Raw genomic sequence first — 22280 nt, forward strand, 5'->3', positions numbered from 1 at the left:
AAAGCTGATCGGTTCACGCTCGCTTTACTTGCAGTTTGAACTAAAGCGGTTACAGAGATGTCACATTAAAGAGCGATATTTATGGTTTAAATTGTGACCTTTTTTGCTACAATTTTATTTCTCAACAAACGAAGCATTGTGAGCCGTTTGAAAATGACGGAATGATTCAAGCATGTATTTCATAATAGTCAGGAAATACAGGCTGGAAAACACTACACTATTTTTAAAGTCACCATGAAATCAAAATAGACAGTTCCTTTTTTTTAAATGAAATATTCCATTTTGTGCTTTTTAATTCACTGTTCACTCATAATCAAAATAAGAAGGGTGAATTTTACATAGAAGGGTGAATCTCCTCAGCACCACCAATGTGCAGCATCCACCTAGATTGATGAAGCCAATTAGTATATATATATATGGGGATGATTAGGATGTCACTTGAAATAAGTGCATTACAGAACAAAGTGTTTAAAAACTCTTAAAATATTTTATTTATTAAGAGTCAATAGACTCAACATTAGCTTCAATTTTCAGGTATACTGTTTGCATATGCTTGCATAACCTCATATTCCTACTTACAATTCATCTTCTGTAAAGTAATCATTAAAAACAAATCACAAAAGATCTCTTACCTGACAAACAAACAGAATTCATGCCGTTTACACATTCATACACTGTCACAGTAAAAGTTCATTTCTCCCAGACTGCACTCTCTGGCTGGAGGGAACAGACTTGATTAATGCTCCAAAAACTGTTAATGCTACAGGAAGTGTTCCAAAACTTCCAAAGTGTAATATTTAATTTCACAACCATTTACAATCTAAAAGAAACAATAGAAACTTGACTGATAAATTGTAAACATTCATCTTTAGCATCATGTGTGCACGTTTGAATAAACGTATAAAATAGCTATACAAAGTCACAAAACTGGTAATTCAGAATGAGATTTAACCATGATAAGTGGACGGCCCTTCCCAATCCTGGCCTGCATGGTTTCGGCTGGATGGCCTGCGACCGCCCATGAATCTCTTCAGCGTATCTGACGAACTAGGACGTAACCAGGACTCTGTGGCAATGGTGTCAATGGAAACACGCCGATTGGTTGGAGGAGTCTGTGGCCATAGCTCCTCCCCTTCCTCAGCTGACACTTCCCCTAGACGGCACAAAAGATACACATCTCAATGCTTTTGACCTACTAGTTTGTGTTTAGCAAGCTAACGGTATAGCATAGCAATAAATATTAAACTCTTTCGCAAAAAGCTAAATTTTTAACAGAATGCAGAGAAAATCGTGCCCCCTATTGTAATGGCAGGGAAGCGTTGTCTCATAAATGATGGAAAATTCAGTCAATGTCATGGAAAGAGTTCCGAAAAGAGTAGCTAGAACAAGAGATCACGATAACATGCTACGTTTTCAAAGAATGGAAAAGAACTTTGTCTTGAGAGCCATGATATGCGGCAAAGTTGACCAGACTTCATGCTAGTAGTCAAAAGTAGTCCGAGCGGGCGGGAATTCAAATTCAGAGCTCCTGACCTGATCTCCAGTCGTGTTCTCCCATGTTGTTCAGCGATGTCATCTTGTTCTTTGTGCGCTCCCTCAGCCGCTCTATTTCTGCGCTGGTTAGCGAGTGCAGGGACTGGCTGTCAGGACCGCTGTCAGGTCGAGTGTACCTGTTTACCACATCCTATCGACAAAACAAAAGTACAGTCATTCAGCGCAGAGTCTTTGCATTCTGCATTCAATAAAAAAAAAACAAATAGCTCCGTTCCAAAACCTGATGGAAGGCTTCTAAAGAGTAGGCAGGCTTCAAAAATACCTTGTTTTGACCAAATTCTAAGGCAGACTGCACATATTCTTTAGCAGAGAAGACTATCGCTAGTAGTAGAGATTAACAAACAAAAAAACTAGCATGTGTAAACCGTATTAAAAGTACAAAGTTTTGGAACAGAGCTAATGACTTTGCCTTGGTCAAGTGAAGATGTAGTTGTGTACAACAGGGGTCTCTTACACCAGAGACGTCTGCCTTCCTTACCGCCGGTCTCGGTCTCTGGTCACGCTTGGATTGGAGACGGAATGAATCGCCACTGGGGTCTGTGTAGAAACAACTGATTGGTTATTTACAGCCGACAAACGTTCAGCAACAGCAGGCTCTGCAGTCCTTCCTCTCTCTCGAGATTCTCTCTAGCTCAAACATGCACGATTCAAGCAATCAAAGCTTGGTAATTGAAACTGAGCAAATGAAAAGGCATTTAATGAATGAGAGCCAGACTGTTTTGGGAACTCATTTACAAGGTGACTGCTGATCTCTCTGGGGCGCTGCTGTGAGGACAGGCATTAGAGTCAATCTCTCTTCTGTCTGGTGTTCATAGCTGTCACACGTCTCTGGTGGCAGCGACAGCAGCTGTCTGACGGTGGTGTCACGCACTGCTCTTACTGACACACACACACACACACACACACCCCTATACTTCCCATAGACGCCTATTGTTTCTAAATTGTTAATCGCCTCAACTGTTTTTCGATCTGAAGAACTAAAGATCACAATAATGTGATTTTTAACAGGCATTGAGGTAGGATACTAATAGGATTTAAATATCACTGAGACTGTGTTGCAGACAAGCAATGTAACTCAACTTATGTGTTGAATCCCTGGCGAGATTTCATATCAGTTTCTGAAGACCTTTTGGAAGTATGGGCTTTACAAATATATCCAAATAATTAAGAGCAGAATACTAGTATACTTATGTAAGACGCCCTTTCTTCTGTTTAACACAAAAGAGATTTTAAAGGATGTTGGTAACCAAGCAGTTTTGGTTACCATTGACTTCCATTCCCTCAAAACTTATTTCTTTTATATTCAAAAAGGAAAAAGTCGTGCAGATGTGGAACTACACGAGGGTCAGTATTTTTTTGAGTAATCTTACCCCTTTATGTATATATGCTGGTGGGTGTAATTTAAATGTAATCTAGAAGTCTAAACTTTTCAGGTGAAAAAGCATTTGTGTCACGTTGGTGAATAAAACGCTTCCCTCCATTTTTCATTTTAGAGGAACTCACCAATAAAGGCGCTCTCTGAGTCTAACAGCAAGCGTCTGCCTGGATCCTCTGCAGAAGTCAGCCTCTGGGGTGATAAACACATCAATAAAGACGTCGAGTCAATAGCCAGAACCGTCAGACAGTGCTAACGGAGTGCAGATACCCTTTGAGGGCTCAGAAAAAAATGGGTCACAAAAAAAAGAAAGAAAAAAAAGTCGACCTTTTTGTAGACATACCTGCTTATGATGCTGCTGTCCTGAAGACACCACATCAAAGTAATCTGCCAGGGGAATACAGGTATGAGTTCAATTTTTTATTTTATTTTTTATATTCATATATTCAGTAAATGCTAAAAACATGTATGTAATATACAGTCGTGCTCAGAATTAATAACACCCCTGGTAAATATGATCAAATCTGGCTGTAAAAAATAAATCTGCATTGTTGATCCATCATTTACCGCCACCTACCGGCAGTTTTAGTTTCTTATTTAGAGTATAACTTCATTAAAAATATATATTTTCATATTTCCATACAAATAAAAAACATTAAAAGTATAGTTCACCCAAAACTGAAAATTCTGTCATCATTGAAGCCTAAAAGTGTGTGTAATAAATTCTATGTTGAATCAACAACAACAAAAATATTTCTAAAGCTACTTTTTATAATAAATATTTGATGCTTTTCTCATAACACAATAATGACTTTAAATCTTTTGGGAGTCATTTCTCAGCCAAAGTTTATGTACGTTTCCTTCTGGAGCATCAGTGAATGTTTGAACCTTTTTCAATAGTTGTGTTTGAGTCCCTCAATCGTCCTTGTTGTGAAAAGATGAATCTCAAAATCACCAAAATAGACATAAAAAGCCCATTCCTCATAAACAGACTGACCAGCAGCTTTGCTCCTCCTCAGGCTGTTGATGGTGCGTTGCTGTTGTCGTAACAGAGCCTGTTGCTGGATATCTAGACTGTGATCATCACTGGGGGGGTCGGGATATGCCTGCCGCACCTCCTCACGGGACGCACCTTCTGATAACACAAACACACACAGATTAGAGTCAACCTCTCCTCCAGGACTACAGCATCACTGACAGATAATGCAGGGATGTTGAATACAGATATGGACACTTCTAATCCAATCACAGAAAACACAGACTCATATTGCAAATCAGTGTTGTCCATCATACATGACAGGAGAACGGCAGCTCTGCCATGGCCAAACCAGCTGACACAGAGATGTAGAGAGGGAATCAGAGCTGAATAAAGGGCATGATAAAGCAAAGGCATGGAGCCAGGCGCTGAGTCACGGCTCAGAGATGCTACTCATTTCTCTCCTGCTGGGGGGTTTGATGACTGATAGGACCGTTCAACCCATGGGGTGAGAAGATGAGAGGGAGAGCTGATGAATACATCTGAGCAGAGAAGGTTAAAAGACTTCCAAAGGGACATGAAAACAGACATTCCTCTAGGAAAACACATTAGCATCAGGACATTTGATATAAAATAACGCAGCTTTCTTGGGATGCAAGTGTAATTAATTTTAAGCCTCAAATTTTAATTCCACTGATAATTCATACTAGCTACAATGATATTCTCCTGTTTAATCTTTAACTTCTCGACTCATTAACCCTGACAAAGTGTCTATTGCCTATATCAAACAGTGGTATTTTATTTATATTATTTATATACTATTAGTTTGTATTCATATTTTGAATTGGCTTAAAAAAATATATGGTTTTGAAAAAAAAATTTTTTTAACATTCTTAGTCATTTTGTTATGTGCTTTTGTCATTTTTATTAGTTATATATATTTCTTTCATTTATTACCATTTCAGTTTTAGTTAAGTAATTTAAATACTTCAACTTAAAACATATTATTTCAGTTAGCTTCCAATGCAACATTTCTAAGTTTAAACAATTATTAGTAGTTTTAGTTAACTAACAACACTGAGTGATTACCAATGGATACTTTTTTTATTAACTTCATCCATCCATCCATTCATCCATCCATCCATCCATCAGATTCATCCATCCATAAGATCCATCATTCTGAATCTGAAAAATAGTTCAACTTAAAGCTAGAGTAGGTAATGTTGGAGAGCTAGCCAGATTTGAAAGTGGCACCTCTTCTAAGCTCCGCCCCCTCCTGTCAGTGCTCCGTCCAAAGCTACGCCCCCCCACAAACATGAACGCGCATCCACATTTGGAGTCAGCTGCATGTACCTACCAGTGATGCGCGGGTTGATCCAAAATGAGCGGGTGCCTGCGGTTACGAGTCATCCAAAAATATTTTTAATGATATTCGGGTCGCGGTCGGTCGGGTCGTTTACCTTTGTAATTTATATAGTACTAGACACAATGTTCTATGAAATACATTTCTACACTTTATTGTCTGAATGCGCGAGGATGACGCACGAGCAGTCTGCAGATGAAAGTGGGAAATCCTTATTTACCTTTTGAATGTTGAGCGCGTTATTAACTTTTGAATAAAAGCTGACGCGGGACAAAATGCCCGATTTCCCAACGCGTTGAACTGAGCAATGCCATTGTGCCATTTTAATAGGCTACTTTTAAACGCATATAGCTCAGTAATGTCAGTTTTATGTAGCCTATTTGCTGAGAGGGGGCGGGGGGATTTTTGTTGGGAAAGTCCGGGGAGAGACGCTGACGCACACGTCAATTAGACTGGATAAACAAATGCAGCATCTTAATTGTTAAGAAAATGAAACGAAATAAATGAATAAATCAAGCCTTTATTACAAAACACTAGGCGATATCATACAGCATTCTGAAAAATGCGCACCCCTAGTTCCTCCGTCTATGGCCCATGACGCGATGAGCATTTACTATAGCTACTTTAAAAAACGCGGGTCGGGTACAATATTTTCTTTCTTTTTTTTTGCGGTCCGAGTTGCGGGCAGGTTAGTTGAAACCGTCGGTCGGGTGCGAGTTGTTTATACATTGACCCGCGCATCACTGCTGTGCACGCAGTGGTGCTCGGGCACGAGACATGAAGGCATCTGATTGGTTCTTTACATTCGCACCGAATGGCAGTGATTGGTCAGAGTTTTTACTGTCCTACAGCTGCTACAGAGGTCAGATTTGTTTCATTCCTTTTTCTGAACACATAATGTATTGACTACTATCAGAATGGAAGGACCATTTCACCCAGTATAAAAAAAAAATGTTTCTGAACAGGATTACCAACCCTACCTTTAAAAGACTAAAACATAAAAATCCATGTAAGGCAAGTCAGTCATGGCGGCTATCTTGGCATGTAGTTTCTCACTGAACTCAATTAGCCAGTGTGTTAAAGTGTGACTTTACAAGCTATTTGGAGAGCATATGGCAGTTTTTTGCTGTTACACAGAAGCTAACAAAGGATCAGAGCGTGAGCAACAGGAAATGAGCGTGTCTGTTGGTGGATATGTGAAGGTAATAAAGGCTGGTGAATGGGATTTCGGGACCCATCACGGCTGTGAGGAGTCTTTTTGAGTGAAATTATAGGCCCATTGAAGAGTTCTGCAGACGTTTTCCAAGCAGAAGACAGGAAACTCGGTGTGGCATTTACCTCTGTACTTCAGATGATTAAAATCTTGTAGGTTGTGAATGTTGGTTGCTGCAGTGGTGTGGGAAGCCGGCCTCCTGCTGGGTACTTGTCTGCGTAGTCTTGCCACTTCAAAAACATCCTCCCGGAGGTGTTCTCTTGGCCTGTTCAATATGTAAGGCATAATGCACAAACCATGACAGGATGATCAGGTTCATCAATCTGAAGGGAACATTGACCTGTTGACTACATTATCCCATTTACTACATGGCTACTTACCAAATAAATAGGAAACACCAGTGAAATATACATAGACATGTTTGTGGAGGGAAATTAACTTCATTAAAGGGTCTACACACATGTTCTGAATGTGTCTGTCCAGGATGTTTGTTTATTACCGTACCTGCCATGAACGGGAGGGATGTGGTCATTTTCGTTGGACTGCATTAACTGTCCCTCCAGACGTCTCTGTTCGCTCCGCAGCTGCCTACGCAAGGCTGATAACTCCCTGATCACTGTCTGCTTCTCTTCTGAAATAAAAAGACAGTATACAGCTCAGGGACCGACAGCTGCGATGGCTAGAGTACAAGCGGTGATATGAGTTACCCGTGGCCCTGATCTCGTTCCTGCGGGCAGGCACCGGGGGAGAATGTGGTGCTGACATCGAGCGCATCTGATTGAAGACAGACAAGGACATAAAAAAAACTGTGAGAAGTCACTTTAAATGTTATTCACTTCGACGTTCCTGTCAGAGTGGGCAGTTCTTGGCCAGAATAAGCTGCAATGTGGACCCTGAATGGGCGTTTCTTTAAATTTGGGGACTTTCTTCATCCCAGTGGTTGCTTTTTGTTATCAAAACAACAGTGTTTTGTGAAATCACAGTAACTGTATTGTGTTTAAAATGTAATTTCCACAACAGAAGGCAGTTAAACACAATATTGTGATGGTGATGCATGTGTACATGTGGTTAAACATTATTAGAGGACAAATTAAACTAGTGAGTGTGAAAAGTGTTTATTTTCTAGTGTGCTCATAATGGAAGAAAACACCCAAGCATTGCCGCCTAAACGGCATGTGAAGCATGATGTAATTGTGTGCATGTGTGTCACTCACAGACACAGTTGCAGAAGAGCGGTGGCTCTCCGCCGATGGAGGTCTAGGAATCTGCTTACGTAGTATCTTCTGCAAGGCTGGTAGCGGTGGTGACGGTGCCCTGTGGACCTTTTGGTATTTGAGAATGATATGTCAGCACAGAAAAGGATGTTTGGCTTGAGGTAAAAGCCTTATAAACAAATGTAGCAGACATGATAATGTGCACCCTTCACCTCCTTCTTATGTGTCTGCTTCTCTCTATTGTGTCTCTTCCACAGGGCTTCGTTCTCTTTCTCCTCCTCTTCTTTCTTCAGTTTTTCAGCCTCTTTACGGCGCTCTTCAGCTTCCCTGATCAACTCCCCATTTTTGGCTATATGCTGTAAAATAGATGACAGACAGGAAGGACATCCTGTGACTCTTCCTTCAACGCAAGGTGCGGTCATATTTACAATAGTGAAATTTTGCATGTGAAATCCAGTCATTCCAATAGGAATATTCACGATCTGGAGTCTCACATGAGGCCATAAAAGTTCCCCACGCAGATTTCTCTTACTTTCAAGTTGGCCACATGAATTTGTCGAGCTGACCAACACAAAGCTGCTTGGTTTGTGTGAGCTGTGCTTTATACATCACTACACTATTGACAATAGAAGTTTGTTTGTTTGTTTTTTTAGGTCAAGGGCTCAGAGTTAGCAAGCATGGTCAGGTTAGCCCCTGCTGGTAGATGCTGTAACTCCTCCATAATGGGGGCAAAATAATCTTTTTCCATTGACGGCCTCAAAAGTAGCTATTTGTTAGGGATTATAAAGGTGTATTAAAGCCTTTAAAGTATTGACTATTTCATTACATACTCATATGTTCAATCTGGGTGAAGACCAGCACTTTAAAGAGAATACATATTTTTAGCAAGCCCTTTTTGGGATTCATATAACAGCAAATAACCTCTTTCTCTTTCTGACGCTTCCTCTCCTGCTCTTCCTCATACTCTCTTTCGATCCGAGCTCGCTGTTCGGCAAGCCGCCTCTCTTCTTTCTCGTCCTCGAGCCGGCTCCGCTCCCTCTCTTCTGCCTCCTTTCTCCTCTTTTCCTCGATCTGTTCATCCCAAAGATGATGACAAAGTGAAATGGCAGGCTAAAAGCACAGACAACATTATACAAAGGTGACTGAATGAGGCAAGTGGGTCCGTACCTGTTGTCTCAAACAATCCTTGTACAATTCCTGGTCGTGGAGCTGCTGTGGAGTGGGCAGTTCGTTGAAAAGTTTCCCCCGTGCTTGTACAGGTGGCTGAGAAGAGGAAAGACCTGCAGGCTCTACAGGGGTAGAAAGGATTTAGATTGTGTTCGCAAAGGTCTTTTATTTTTAGCTTCTAAAAGGTTTGATGATAATATCCACAATCAAAGCCAGAAGCTTTAATATTTTTTAGACATTTCTATATTTATTTTTAATTAAATATAAATAAATTGTACAATATTTTACTAAATAAATATTTAACTAAATTTCTATATATTTTATTTAGAAGTGCACAGACCCTATGCAGTACCTTCATTGACCACTGGCTGAAAACCAACTCTAAGTACATGTCATTACACAGATATTTAAAAGTTCTATTCCACTTATAAGTGACATCATTTTTCTGATTGTGAGACAAATTGTAATTCTGTGGCCACAGTTACTTGATGCATAAGATGAAGTTTCTGTCTTAGTAGCCACTGGAATCTGGGCTACTCTGCCTCCGGAATCATAAGCGTCCACATTTGATTTATGCATTCGTTTCAAATCACCTGAAACACAGAAACATGACTATGATTTAATTACTGTGATAATAGATGAAATCACTATGATTGATACCACAAAATTTCAGTATCAGCCTGACTGTAAAATATAGCATAGACTGAAAAACAATACAAATGTATTAATTGTATGTTTTAAATATAATTTAATCCTGTGATGGCAAAGCTGTATTTTCAGCATCATAACTCCAGTCTTCACTGTCACATTATTCTTCAGAAATATACTGATTTGTTGCTCAAGAAACATTTGTTATGATTATGAACAGTTGTGCTGCTTAATAGTTAATAGTGTCTGTATATATAATTACAGGATGTGGCGATTAATTAATCTAATTTAAAGAAAATGTCCAGGATCCTTTGATGAATAGAAAAAGTTTAAAACAGCATTTATTTGAAATAGAAATCTGTTGTAATCAGTGCTGCTGTCAAATCAATTAATTGCGATTAATCACATCTAACATAAAAGTTTTTGTTTACATAATATATATGTGTATATAAAATATTATATTTATATGTATTTATTATATATATACACACGTGTGTGTCTGTGTATATGTAATGTATAATGCATATATGTGTATATGTGAGTGTACATTTAATACATTTGTAAAATATAATACATATATACACACATATATGTAAATAAAGGCTTAACAGCACTAGTTGTTATATTATAAATGTCTTTAATGTCACTTCTTATCAATTGAATGGGTCCTAATTGAATAAAATGTTGTCCAAAATTTGTATTGACACCAAACTTTTGAATGGTAGTGCATTTAAGTTAAATAACTACACTATATAGTTATGTTCATAATTTTACATACCCCTTGTTGCATTTGCATGAATATAAATTAGCATTTAAAAAAAGATTACATTCACTATTGCCCTGAAGAAACAGAATAACAAATATTTAAGTATATTTAACCCTAATAAGCATTAATGACTGTTTGTAGACTTCTGTGTTTTTGTGTAAGTGTCTCACTTGACTTGTTGAATATATCAGGGTTCCCATATCTTTTGACCAATGAAATTCCTCATCTGTGATGTTTATAGTCATTAATGATTACTTGGTAAGGTTTCACTTACAAAGAACATTTCTAGCTGATGAGATATTTCTGAGTGGAGCAAAGCTAGAAAAAAAGTAATATTCACTATAGGAATACTCATGATTATTCCTTGATTTACATGACCGTAGGAACCCTGATACATATAAATATCTGTGTCAAATAACTTTAGATCAGTTCTAAATAAAACAATACAAAAATGCATTAGTATTTGATTAATATCTTGCAGATTCACAAAGGGTATGTAAACAATAAAAAGTTTTTTGTAATAAAACAAATGGTTCCCCATTTGTGGATTGCACTAATTAAAGCCGTATTAATCTGTAGTGATTGTGTGAACTCTGCATGCGTACTGATGAGATTTCCATGATCGTCTCGAAGAGGGGCTCCTCCTCCTGCTCGTCCCCAGGGCTCGTAGGCCTTCATCTCAGCCTCTATTTTAGCGTCGTACATCTCTTTTTCCATCTTCTCATGATACCGTCTCTGCTGTCGTTCTTGAATCTGTCCTCCATAAAATTCCGAAAATTAGGTTTTGTTCGCACAGTGCATCATCTGGTTTGTTTTTCAGACAAGAAAAAAAGTTTAAATCTTATCTGCTGTATTTCGACAAATGAAAACTGAAATATTCATGTTTGTTTTGCTCTTCAAACTACAAATAAATGAAATGGAAGAGTTGGATGTGGGGAAAATTGCTGCCTACCTGGAGGAAGCCTCAATGTCAAATATTGTAAGTGTAACATCAAAATCAAAGTAGTATTACTCAACATGTAATCAGCCTTTACAAGTAACCTTCGAGAAGAAAAGTTCAGACTTTCAGTTAAGCACTTTAAAGTAACCCTGATCCGCCTCTAGATTCCCTTTACCTTGGGAAATAGTGTATTCTGCTCTGATCTCTTCCTGTCAGACTGCTGAATATCTTGGTGAACGCACTAACATTCAAGGCCATCCGTCTTCAAACCCTTCACTGCACCATTTCAGACTTGCAGTTAAACAAACATCTTTCCAGCTATCTGATATATCTTTCAGTATCAAGTTGAAGAACTTAATGCCTGCCTCAGATTTGATTATAAATATATTCATTTGTGTTCCGAAGATGAACAAAAGTCTTACAGGTTTTGATAGACATGAGGTCGAGTAATTAATGACATAAATTTCATTTTTTGGTGAACTAACCCTATAAATGACAATGCTTTTGGCTTATCCCATGTTGGAGTTTTTGACTTTCTAAACTGTATATAACAATTAAAATCCTACAATGGACAACATACAATTCATGTAGTAATTATTTTTTATTAAATCATTAAACATGTAAAGCTGTGTAACCCTGTTACTGATAGGGGAATTTAAATAATTAATTTGGACCCTTTCCATGGCATGACAATTAAAAAACCTCATTGCATAAAATATTGTGAAAGTACCTGCTGCTTAAGGGCTTCCTGATAGCTAACCGCACTTTCCTTGGGCTGCTGCAGCCTCTTGGAAGAAAAGAACGCTGGTTCTGAGGGAACAACTCCAGCGTGGCTGATCGGTCTATGGAGAGACAGAGATGAGCATTATGTTATTCTATTATATTCTGGTATATCTGAATAAATGTTTCCCCAACTGATACCTCAACTTAACTTGCCATTTTAAAAGCAACTCTAACATTATAAATCTATTTAGAAATTCATATTTCCACAGTATTTATTTTGTTTAGTCATTCCAATAAGGAAGTTAAGTATGAAAACGTATGTATCTACTGTGCAAGGCCTCCAGAGGGAGGCTGCAGAACGGGCCAATGTGCTTCTGGAGGGATGTGTGACTGTTGACCCCCTGCTGGTCCATCTAACACACACACACACACACAAACATCATATTAAACAGCTATATTTATCACAAAATAGTCAGGGAATCCAAGCTAGAATGCTAAAGCAAAGATAGGCTACTCACAGTAGGCCAGATTGGGGTCTAGAGGATTTCTGGCTCCATAATAGTAATATGCATTATCATAAGGCGTTTGATAGGAGTCAGGGATGGAGGGACCCAAAGGAGGATGCACACCTGTAATTCTGACATCAGAGAACAGAAATATTTCATTAAATATGCAACAAAATAGTGTCTATGGTATTATTGATTATTAAATACTTTCACTTTTGTTTTTTCTTTGTTGTTAATTCAGTACAATTGTTGTTTCAGTGCAAAATCTTAGAACATAACACAAGATCTAACACAAACCTTGGACCAACTATCTCCCCCAGGGTTCTTGAGAGGCTTCTGTGTTTGTCTTCAGTAACAGCGGTTGCACCATTGGCCCCAAACCCTGCTCGAGCCTCCAGACCAAGGCCTGACATGTTAGCCAGTCTGCTTAAGACAGTGCTGTGGTCCAGAGACGGCGACTGGAAAGCAACACGAGGTCTCTCGGGAGGTGCGCTCTCTCTTGGTGCTTGTGGAAGTTTCTCTTCTTTGAGCCGCCTGGCAGAGTCAGCCCTGAAGACCCCAAGACCCAGCCCTGGTTGATAAGGCACATCCCTTCTCCTGTCCTTGTATTCCTGGGTCATGGCACCAAATTGTTTGAATCGGTCTGCCTGTGGGGAAAAGAGGTGATATGACTGTAAATAGAAGCACAGCAGTTTTTGCATAGCTATGGTTGCAGTGAAAATGTGTGTCAAAGCCCAGGCTACTGGGTCAATCTCAAATTCTGTCAAGTTCCAAAGTGAAAAAAGAATTTTGTGTGAGGAAAAGGACAAAATTATTAATTGATCATCTTAACCAATTTAGATTATGTAAAACAAAAGTTACAGAAAGCTTCTTAAAATATTTCTACGAACAATTAATTTTTATGACAATTTAAAGGATTTAAACACAAAATAAAAAATATACTACATAATAAATATTTTGCATAAAATGGGCTTAATTTTCTTTTTTCGCAGAATATTTATGCTAAATATATTCTTACTCTTTAATGTCATGCAAATGTCATTATATAAAAAAGTCATTACAAATTTTTAGATGTTTCTAATATTTACATCCTAAATTTCACATATTTTTGAAAAAATATAAAGTATAAAACCATGTTTATAAAAATGTAAAATATTGACATTGATCAAATATAAAAAATCTGACGACCTTCACCTTCTTCTCTGGATCAACAGCGCCGTTTGCAGCCACACTCAACTCAAACTCCTTTTCCCTGTATAATTTGAGTTTAGATGGTCAAGTGAATATTTGAGCCCTGAAAGCTTTTAATTCAAATACCCACAATCATCAAATCATTTCTCACTTTCTTTTGTTCTTCTCTTTTTCGTCTATTTGCTGTAGCAGTTCAAGTTTGTACTGTTGCTTCCTCCTCTTAGAGACCTCGTCCCCTTCAGCAGCACCTATAAAACCCAGTCACAGGTTACAAATTACAGACACATTTTTATATATACTGTAAATAAAGTTTGATTTGACCTTACCAATTATGAGTCCTGTAGCAAACTCTGTCATGTTCTGCTCGTTTACAGATCTGTTTTGCGCTCGAGTCGGTGCTTGTAGACTACGTTAAAATCACACAAAGCAAAAAAAAAGCTATAAAACTCCATCCAGTGTCTTACACTAAAAACACACCCTGATCTCTGCAGCTCCGGCCAAACCATTACGTCTCTCACACACACACACACACACACACACACACGATTAAAGAGCCTGGCAGCAGATCCATCAGATGCTTTGAGCCTCCCCATCAACACCAATCAATACAATCCCACTGATAGAATGGACAATAAATCCAGGTCGATACAACTTTCCAACACGCCAAACTCAGCGTTTCCTGTCTCTGCATTGTTAGAAACCCTCAGACTTAGTTAAATTCTCATTGACTCGATAGTTAAATCTACAAAATTAAGGCTGAAAACCATCACATCTTTCGATTTTATCCCCCTGGCACAGGCAGGCTCAAAAGCCAGAAAATTGAAAGGAGGGTTTACATAATACAGAATTCTGCTAGAGTAATTACCACTTTGGCTACTTGATTCACTGCAGTTTTATTTTCACTGAAAGTAAGGTGAAATAAGTTACTTTCACTGAAAGTAAAGTTGGCTTTATACCCTAATTACTCTGATTGCAGATCAGTGCTTGAGTTGATGTGCTGTCAGGGTCTGTCTATTCTACTGGTGACAGCTGTCTGCATTAACTGTGTCTAGTAGGTAAGATGTCAAATTTAACATATCTAATACTGTGTGCAACCCTTCTACTTTCTACATTGGTTTATATTTGGCTCATCATCTGTTTAAGCTATTTTTATTCGAATGTTGCTATGGTGATGATAGTTATTTTTCACAGATATAGCCAGACTGTTAATTTCATGTCTTCTACAAGAAGTTGTGAAAAACACCATCTGCCAAAAATATTTTTTTAATTATTGCAAAAACAAATGTAAGATTTTTTCTGCTTAAACCATCTTCTTTCCATGTATTCATTATATTGCACTACCTTTGAACAAATTTGGATCAGTATTTTTATTTTATTTTTCACAAGAAAAAAAACCTATTCAGCAAAAGCATTAAATTAATCAAAAGTGACAGTAAAAAAATATTTCTAAAGGACCATGTGACAGAGACTAGAGTGGAAATTTAGGTTTTCATAATCACTGGAATAAGTTACATTTTAAAATATATCAAAATAAAATGAGTTATTTTAAATTATAATGTTAATACAAATACGTTTGTAATGTAATTTTGATCAAATAAATGCAACCTTGTAACATAAGACACTTCTTTCAAAAAACAAATTTCGTTTAAAAATCATACCGAGCCCAAACTTTTGAACAGTAGTTTATGTTAAAGACAATAGTAAGGAAGATGGACATTACATATTGATTTGAATTGTTTTGTTAATTATTTATATGAACAAATTATTTAGTCTATATAATAAATGTATTAACGAAATTAAAAATATTTAACTTTTTATGTAAGCAACATTGGAAAACTATTAAATTAATGCATGGGGGGGGGGGGGGGGCTGAATTACATGGTACATTTTGTGAATGACAAGCACTACTATTGTGTGTAGGGCTGGGCGGTAAACATAAACAGTATCATATCGAGATCACAATAAAATTTACGTCGATAACGCTGATACGCTCTTGCCATTTTTATTTGATATGGATTAAAACAGCCTCACAAAGCAAAAATAAACGGTCAGTGCATGTTGCTAATAAGTGATTTCTGCGTGTGTGTTTGTGTGAATAAATGGCTCACACTCTCACACTAGGGCTGTAACGATTAATCGCGATTAATCGCGATTAATCAAAATTCAAAATAAAAGTTTGTGTTTACATAATATATGTGTGTGTATTGTGTATAATTATTTTGTATATATAAATACATACACATGGCATGCATGTATATATTTGAGAAATATTTGCATTTATATACTGCATATATATTTTTATATGATTTATATTATATATAAATAGAACTATTTTATATATAAATAACACATTTTTATTAAATATATACATGCATGTGTGTGTATTTATATATACAAAATAATTATACACAATACACACACATTTATTATGTAAACAAAAACTTTTATTTTGAATTTTGATTAATCGCGATTAATCGTTACAGCCCTATCTCACACACTGTGTTTTCAGTGTCTGCTGTCTCAATATACCAGCACATGCTTTGAGAGCCACTTCACAAGCTTTTCACCTTTTCATTTGAGAAAAACCAACCACACCGAAACTAAAACTAAAACTGAAAGATCTTCACGACAAACTGTCAAAATAAAAGTTTGGTTTAACTTCGAGAAATGATGACAGAAATATATCACTACTGTATACTAAAATGTAATTCTCAAAGTAATAATAACAATAATATTATTATGATTTCTAAAGAATATCATACAACCAAGATATTTCTTCATCCATGTTTTAAATTTATACAGTTCTGTTGTGCAGCCTCTTATTTGACAAAAATTAAAAATGCAATGTTTTGATGTAAATTCATTGTTATATTTTCATTTGATTACATTTTAAAGGCTTGATTAAAATGTTAAAGTTTATATTAATTTGTGTTAAATCATAAAACAGAGTCCCCCAAAAAATAAAATAGAGAAAACAGAATTTAGGGGGAAAAAAAAAAATGGATTTCATGGGGCCCTAAAGTAAAAGGTAGCTACTCTATGGAGTTTAATTGTGAACAAACAAGTTTACATGTTTGCATTCATTCTCAAAATCTAAAAGATATGTGGAAAGCAGTCCTTCCCCATTAATAGTGAATTAATATAAATATGTATGATATGAAAAAAATTATAGATATTTTTGGCCATATCACCCAGTCCTAATTGTGTGCCAATTCTTGGAGCTTTCGTCAGAGTTCCACATTGGCCTAATTATAACCTATGTTAACTTGATGAAAGTCCCTCAAGAATATCATTCTTATTATGCTTCCTACAATATAAACAGATCAACTTCTGAGAGCCACCAGAATAAACAGGAAGTGGAAGAGAGAACTTGTAAGATACACCTGTGTGAGCTGTGTTTTCCTCCTCTCCTGTTTGCGCCAGTGTCTTCCTGTATGTTTCTAAGCCTTTCCTTCTCTAGGAGTTCTATCTCCTCATCAGAACTGGTGTGATCTCGGTGAGGGCCTTCCCAGCGATCTGGCGTCTCTACCCACTGTCTCTGTGGCCTTGACACCTTAGGCACTCCGGAAGTGGGCTCAGTTAGAGTGGCAACATCCCTCCTTGAGAACACAATGTTCTCTGGGCCCTGAATGCCCCTGTGCACTCGTACCTCTGGAGAACCAGCTGGGTACTTTGGAGTAATCGAGCCAAAATTATCTCTCTCCTGGGCCTGACAGAAACAATCAACAAATGCTGAGAATCAGAGGATTCAAGGCATGTTTCAAGTCTACAAAGCCAAAATTGTGGTTCAATAAGAAGTTTATTTATTCCTAGTGTTGCTTTATAGAGCATATAACAACAATAAAGAGTTTTATTTCATTCAAACCTGTGGAGTACTTGAAGTTTTCTGTGCTCCCTCTTGCCCTCGGAGAAACAGATTATACTCCTTTTTCCGCTCATCTTGCAGCTTTTCCTGGGTAGATTCACAAAAGACAAAACCGTTACATTAAAGAAGACCTATTATGCTTTTTAATCTGTAGTGTATACACAATCTGTAGTTGCTGTTCGAGAATGAAAAAGGTCTGCAATATTATAAAGAGCAAAGTCCACTTTAACGGGACAGTAAGCACTGTCCTTGAAACGCCTGGATTGTAGTCTTGAGTTTTCTTCCAGATATATACACGTCACAATATTCCTCATTTAAGTAATTCCCACCCATGGCATAAGCAAAAAAGGGGCGGGGCCTGGTTGAGTTGCATTAGTAGCGTGTTGAAGCTTGCGGTTATGGTAAGGGGGCGTGAGCGTGACATTTCCAAAACACGCTTAAAGTGATTGACGAATTACAACACACTGGTCCAGCCGACCAATTAGAGCACATTGTGCTTTCCGGATGGAGGGGCTTATTAGAGACAGGAACTAAACAGAGGCTGCATCCGAAATCAGATACTTCCCTACTATATAGTAGGTGAAAAACAGTATGTGACAAAAGTAGTAAGTCCGAATTGACCTGCTTCTCCTGGCGAGATTCTTAGGTGTGCATACGATGGACACTTTACTGTCCCATGAGACCACGGGAGAGGATTTGAGAATGGCAGTCAAGCGACATTTATAACTGAGGCTGGTTGGTCACATTATAATGACAGCATAGCAAATGTAGTATGTCCGTATTACTCATACTACATACACACATACTATAGCCTATAGAACATACTTTTTTAGTGGTGGTGACTTAATTAGCCTACTTATTCAAAAATAAGTACCTACTCAAGAGAGTATGTGATTTCAAACACAGCCAGAGTGTTACTGACAGACTGGGAAGAGAGGGGCTGCAATAATGTAAAATATGTGAAAACAAAATCAAGACTTTGTAAAAGGGCATAATGGGTCCCCTTTAATAGAACAACACATTTCTATGGTAATAATAAACAAGTATCAAATAAGACTTTTATGTTTGTACAAATTTCAAATGTTTACACAAAACAAATCTGCAGTCCCGCAATATACTGGTTGCCACAAGATACCTTATCCACTAAGCGTAAGCAAATCATTTTTCATGTCACTGAGGGCTTGCCAAACAGAAAGGGTGGGTCTTTGTGCAACGGACTGAACTGGGTCATGCCAAGAAATGCAGAATTTGCTTTAGTGATACGTAAACAGATGGACAACAAACACAGGTTTACCTTCGCTGATCTCCGTTCTTTTATGGGGAGAGACAGCATGTGGGACTGTGGAAGTGGATCAGCAATCATTTGATTTTTTTTCTAAGAAAGAAATGACTTTATTAATAAAATAAATCTTTTTTTTAAATATGATTAAAAAGAGCAACACAAACTACTTAATGTTGTTATTTAAAAGAAACAGGTGTGTTTCTAAAAATATATTTATTGTATGATTTATTTGATAATATATATATATATATATATATATATATATATATATATATATATATATATATATGTGTGTGTGTGTGTGTGTGTGTGTGTGTGTGTGTGTGTGTGTGTGTGTGTGTGTGTGTGTGTGTGTGTGTGTGTACTATAACTTATATAATATATATATATATAAGTTATAAAAGAGTAGCATACTGCACCTCAGACACAAAGCGCCGGTAATCAAGTCGTAGCTCTTGCTTTAACTTCTGCTTTTTCCGTTCATATTCCTCTCCCAGAGGTAAACTGAGTCCGAAACTCTCTTCTGGAAATAAAAAGACAAAATTAAACATTTCCAATGGCATTTTTAAAATATTAAATAAAATCAAATATGTTTTTATTTTTTACAATATCTAATATCAAACACTTAACATGCATTTGTCCATAAATTATACATTTATTGAAATATAGCCTGCCTTTGGTCTGTTTGGGTTGTGTTTTGTTAGCAGGTTTGATGTTCTCCTTGTTACCAAAACTTGTCTATGAAAGATGGACAATAAAACAATAATTTTTCTTGAAATATAAATACATAAAAATGTACGTGTTTAATTTTAAAACACCAAAGCAGCACCATTGTTATTATAAATTAAGCTCACCTTCATCTCCATGTACGGTGCTTCTTCCTCTTCTGTGTTCGCCCTTCGCTCCTCCATAAAGTTGCTGATGTTGACATTCATATTTTCCCAAACCAGAATCAGCAGTTGATGAACAGCTCTTGGCAGGAAAGAAGCAGTTATCAGATGAAGCTCTCATCAATAACACAAGACTGACTATGCTGCTCTCTGGACATGGAAATGGATAAAGGCTTTGTTTAGTGGAGAGCAGGCGCTGCAAACGCAGAGGTTGTTAAGGCAACATCTCAACACAACGCACGCGCCTCCTCAACCTCCCTCCCACACTTCAGACAATGGCTGTATCTCAAAAAAAAAAAAAAACTAGTGATTTACCCATCTGACGTAAAGCATTTTTAAGTGGTATTCTGAATCGTGAATAGTCAAGCAAAATAAACGGGTGCGAACGGTACCAACCATTTGCCTGTAACGTTACTTGTTAAAACTCTTGCTTGTCGATCCGTTCGTTTACCTGAAACTTTTACGAGACCGTCTTAATAGCGAGCAAAATGTCAAACATACGAGATGGCTATTAAAATAGTAACGTTAGTTGCGACTTATGTGGAACTGGAGCTACTATCTAACATTCACCATTCAAAAGTTATTCTCACAGCTGACTATGATATGTATTTCAAAATAAAAGTCCTACTTTTACTGAGTGCCCGTACACAAATAACCATGGTAACTATAGCTTCCGCTACTATTTTACAGATTTTTTAAAATCCAAAATAAGGGGGAAAACAGACCAATAAATAAAATGACGAATATTAGGTTACAACATCTATTCATATAACTAGATTGATCCTCTCTAAATAATAAATAGTTACATTTAATTAAAATAATTAAGCAAACCTTACATGAACCTTAAAAACGAGGTCCATGCATGGCAGAGAGCCACTAAGAAACAAAAAAATATGTATTTAGGTGTTTATTTTATTAAAAAATACAATTGCATCACTGTGTAGTAATGTACATGCAAATTATAAATGAACGTATGGTTGGTCAGAGAGACTGAACTGAAAACATGCCATGCTTGGTTCAGTCCAGCAGATGGCACAAACAAATGCCTGATTGTTTACAAATACCACGTGAACTTCTATTGATGGGCAAGCAGACGCAATGGAAACAATCTGCATTGATATCAGCTCAGTTTATGATATTTATCTTGAAGTGTTGTTACTCTTAGTCTTATATAACCCTTACCAGCAGAACAGATGAAGACAAGAAAAGCTCTCTGAAGCAGGTGTAGCTTCTTCAAAACAGACAGACGGATAGATAGATAGATAGATAGATAGATAGATAGATAGATAGATAGATAGATAGATAGATAGATAGATAGAAATACAATCATAGATAATACATTAAAATACTTTTTTTGGAGCTTGCAGAACACGTTGAAAAACACTGCATTGCCAGAGATTACGGCTGCCTGCTGTATTGTCTTTCATTGGATAAATAAACGTTGATTTCTAATGGTTTTTATTCATTTGGATCATCACACGTCTACTTGTCGGATCCCGGTTAGGGTGCATGACGTCATTTCCGCTCAGGTCTTGCAGGGAGGAGGCGGGGTGCTGAAATGACATTCGGCCCCACCAACCAAAGCATATTTCCAGAAGCCCCGTTGATTAGGAGCAATAAAGCGCTCTTGACATCCGTCCAGGAAGACGGAGACACATACTAGTCAGATAGCTGGCTGAACACCTTACGGCAAAATGGCGGCGGGTAATGTCAACCCGTTTAACGTGAGTGATTCGGAGGAGGAAGTCGAGCACAGGCAGGATGGCGCGGACTCCGAGCGCAGCCCGAGTGATGAAGCGCAAGGCCACAGCCTCGGTCCCTTCTCTCCCCCGGCGTACTCCGAGCCAGCCGTTCTGCTGTCCAGCAACCGAACCAGCCCGAGTGTGGACGGTATACCAGCGTCGGCCTCTGCGGTGGCTGGAATCGGAGTAGGAAGCGCAGAGACACGGGTGTCGCTGGATGCGATCGCAGCGCAGCTGCTCCGGGATCAGTACATCCTCACGGCCCTGGAGCTGCACACCGAGCTCCTTGAAGCCGGACGCGAGCTGCCTCGCCTGCGGGATTATTTCTCAAATCCAGGCAACTTCGAAAGGCAAAGCGGAACTCCACCCGCATGCAAAGAGCAAGGTGTCGGTCCTGGAGGTCCGCTTAGTAAGTATTCAGATAATATGTTCATTGTGTAGGTCCAATAACCCAGTAAAGTGTAGTATTCCTATATGAGGTAACGTTAAATTGACGCGTTTTAAAACCTATTGAACTAACGTTACCTTCTGCTCAAAAACATCCTAGACCAGTCTAAGATGATTTGCTGGTTTCCTAGCCTGGTTTTGTTTGAGGGTTTTGGACACTTGTCAGCTGGTCGACGAGGTAAACCAGCTCAACTGAATTTGGCCAGATTGGAAGACCAGCTAGACTAGATAAACCAGGCTGGGAGACCATTTTAGGCTGGTTTAAGGTTAGTTTTTTTTATAGACAGCATATTTTGGCATTAATTTGGGTGCTAAATAAGTAAACAGCTCCTTAGATTTTGGCTCATAAGCCTATCTTTTTTATTTTAAACAGCAATACAGCATCACAGCAAGCTGTTCAAAACAGCTACCTACTACC

At 37.8% G+C, this 22280-nt stretch overlaps 2 protein-coding genes across 15 annotated transcripts in view; one reads left to right on the forward strand and one right to left on the reverse strand.

Annotated features, from left to right (window-relative positions):
* Window positions 1-470: 470 nt before the first annotated feature.
* On the reverse strand, window positions 471-21767 carry cspp1a (centrosome and spindle pole associated protein 1a). Of its 2 annotated transcripts, none has more exons than XM_079602425.1 (29): window positions 21023-21767; window positions 19638-19755; window positions 19458-19521; window positions 19203-19306; window positions 18796-18876; window positions 17502-17588; window positions 17020-17345; window positions 13963-14042; window positions 13788-13884; window positions 13634-13697; window positions 12743-13092; window positions 12458-12576; window positions 12268-12352; window positions 11947-12058; window positions 10882-11029; window positions 9348-9455; window positions 8863-8984; window positions 8617-8766; window positions 7908-8051; window positions 7696-7803; window positions 7189-7255; window positions 6986-7112; window positions 6607-6746; window positions 3927-4064; window positions 3273-3316; window positions 3058-3121; window positions 2009-2091; window positions 1534-1684; window positions 471-1153 (listed from the first exon to the last, which is right to left on the reverse strand). In XM_079602425.1, the coding sequence occupies exons 2-29, from the start codon at window positions 19716-19718 to the stop codon at window positions 948-950; spliced, it is 3450 nt and encodes a 1149-aa protein (XP_079458551.1). In that variant the 5' UTR covers window positions 19719-19755; window positions 21023-21767; the 3' UTR covers window positions 471-947. The 2 variants fall into 2 exon arrangements, with proteins under 2 accessions (XP_079458551.1, XP_079458552.1); XM_079602426.1 differs by lacking the exon at window positions 21023-21767 and adding an exon at window positions 20070-20312 and having other exon boundaries at window positions 13640-13697; window positions 19638-19823.
* relch (RAB11 binding and LisH domain, coiled-coil and HEAT repeat containing) overlaps window positions 21036-22280 on the forward strand; it is a 46411-nt gene continuing 45166 nt past the window's right edge. For all 13 annotated transcript variants that reach the window (XR_013796383.1, XR_013796384.1, XR_013796385.1 and 10 more), the window contains exon 1: window positions 21036-21824. Coding sequence is in view for 9 of the 13 variants with exons in the window: in XM_079602415.1 (XP_079458541.1) it covers window positions 21368-21824 (457 nt within the window). In the remaining 4 variants the exon portion in view is untranslated. The remainder of the gene's footprint in view (window positions 21825-22280) is intronic.

This window comes from Phoxinus phoxinus (assembly GCF_949152265.1).
Source record: "Phoxinus phoxinus genome assembly, chromosome: 24".
In the NCBI taxonomy this organism is placed as follows: domain Eukaryota; kingdom Metazoa; phylum Chordata; class Actinopteri; order Cypriniformes; family Leuciscidae; genus Phoxinus; species Phoxinus phoxinus.

Coding starts and splice junctions, on each gene's coding strand:
- cspp1a (XM_079602425.1), bottom strand. CDS start 19,718: ATGAATGTCAACATCAGCAACTTTATGGAGGAGCGAAGGGCGAACACA. Junction 19,307..19,457: donor ACAACCCAAACAGACCAAAG/GCAGGCTATATT, acceptor TTTTATTTCCAG/AAGAGAGTTTCGGACTCAGT. Junction 3,122..3,272: donor GACAGCAGCATCATAAGCAG/GTATGTCTACAA, acceptor TTATCACCCCAG/AGGCTGACTTCTGCAGAGGA.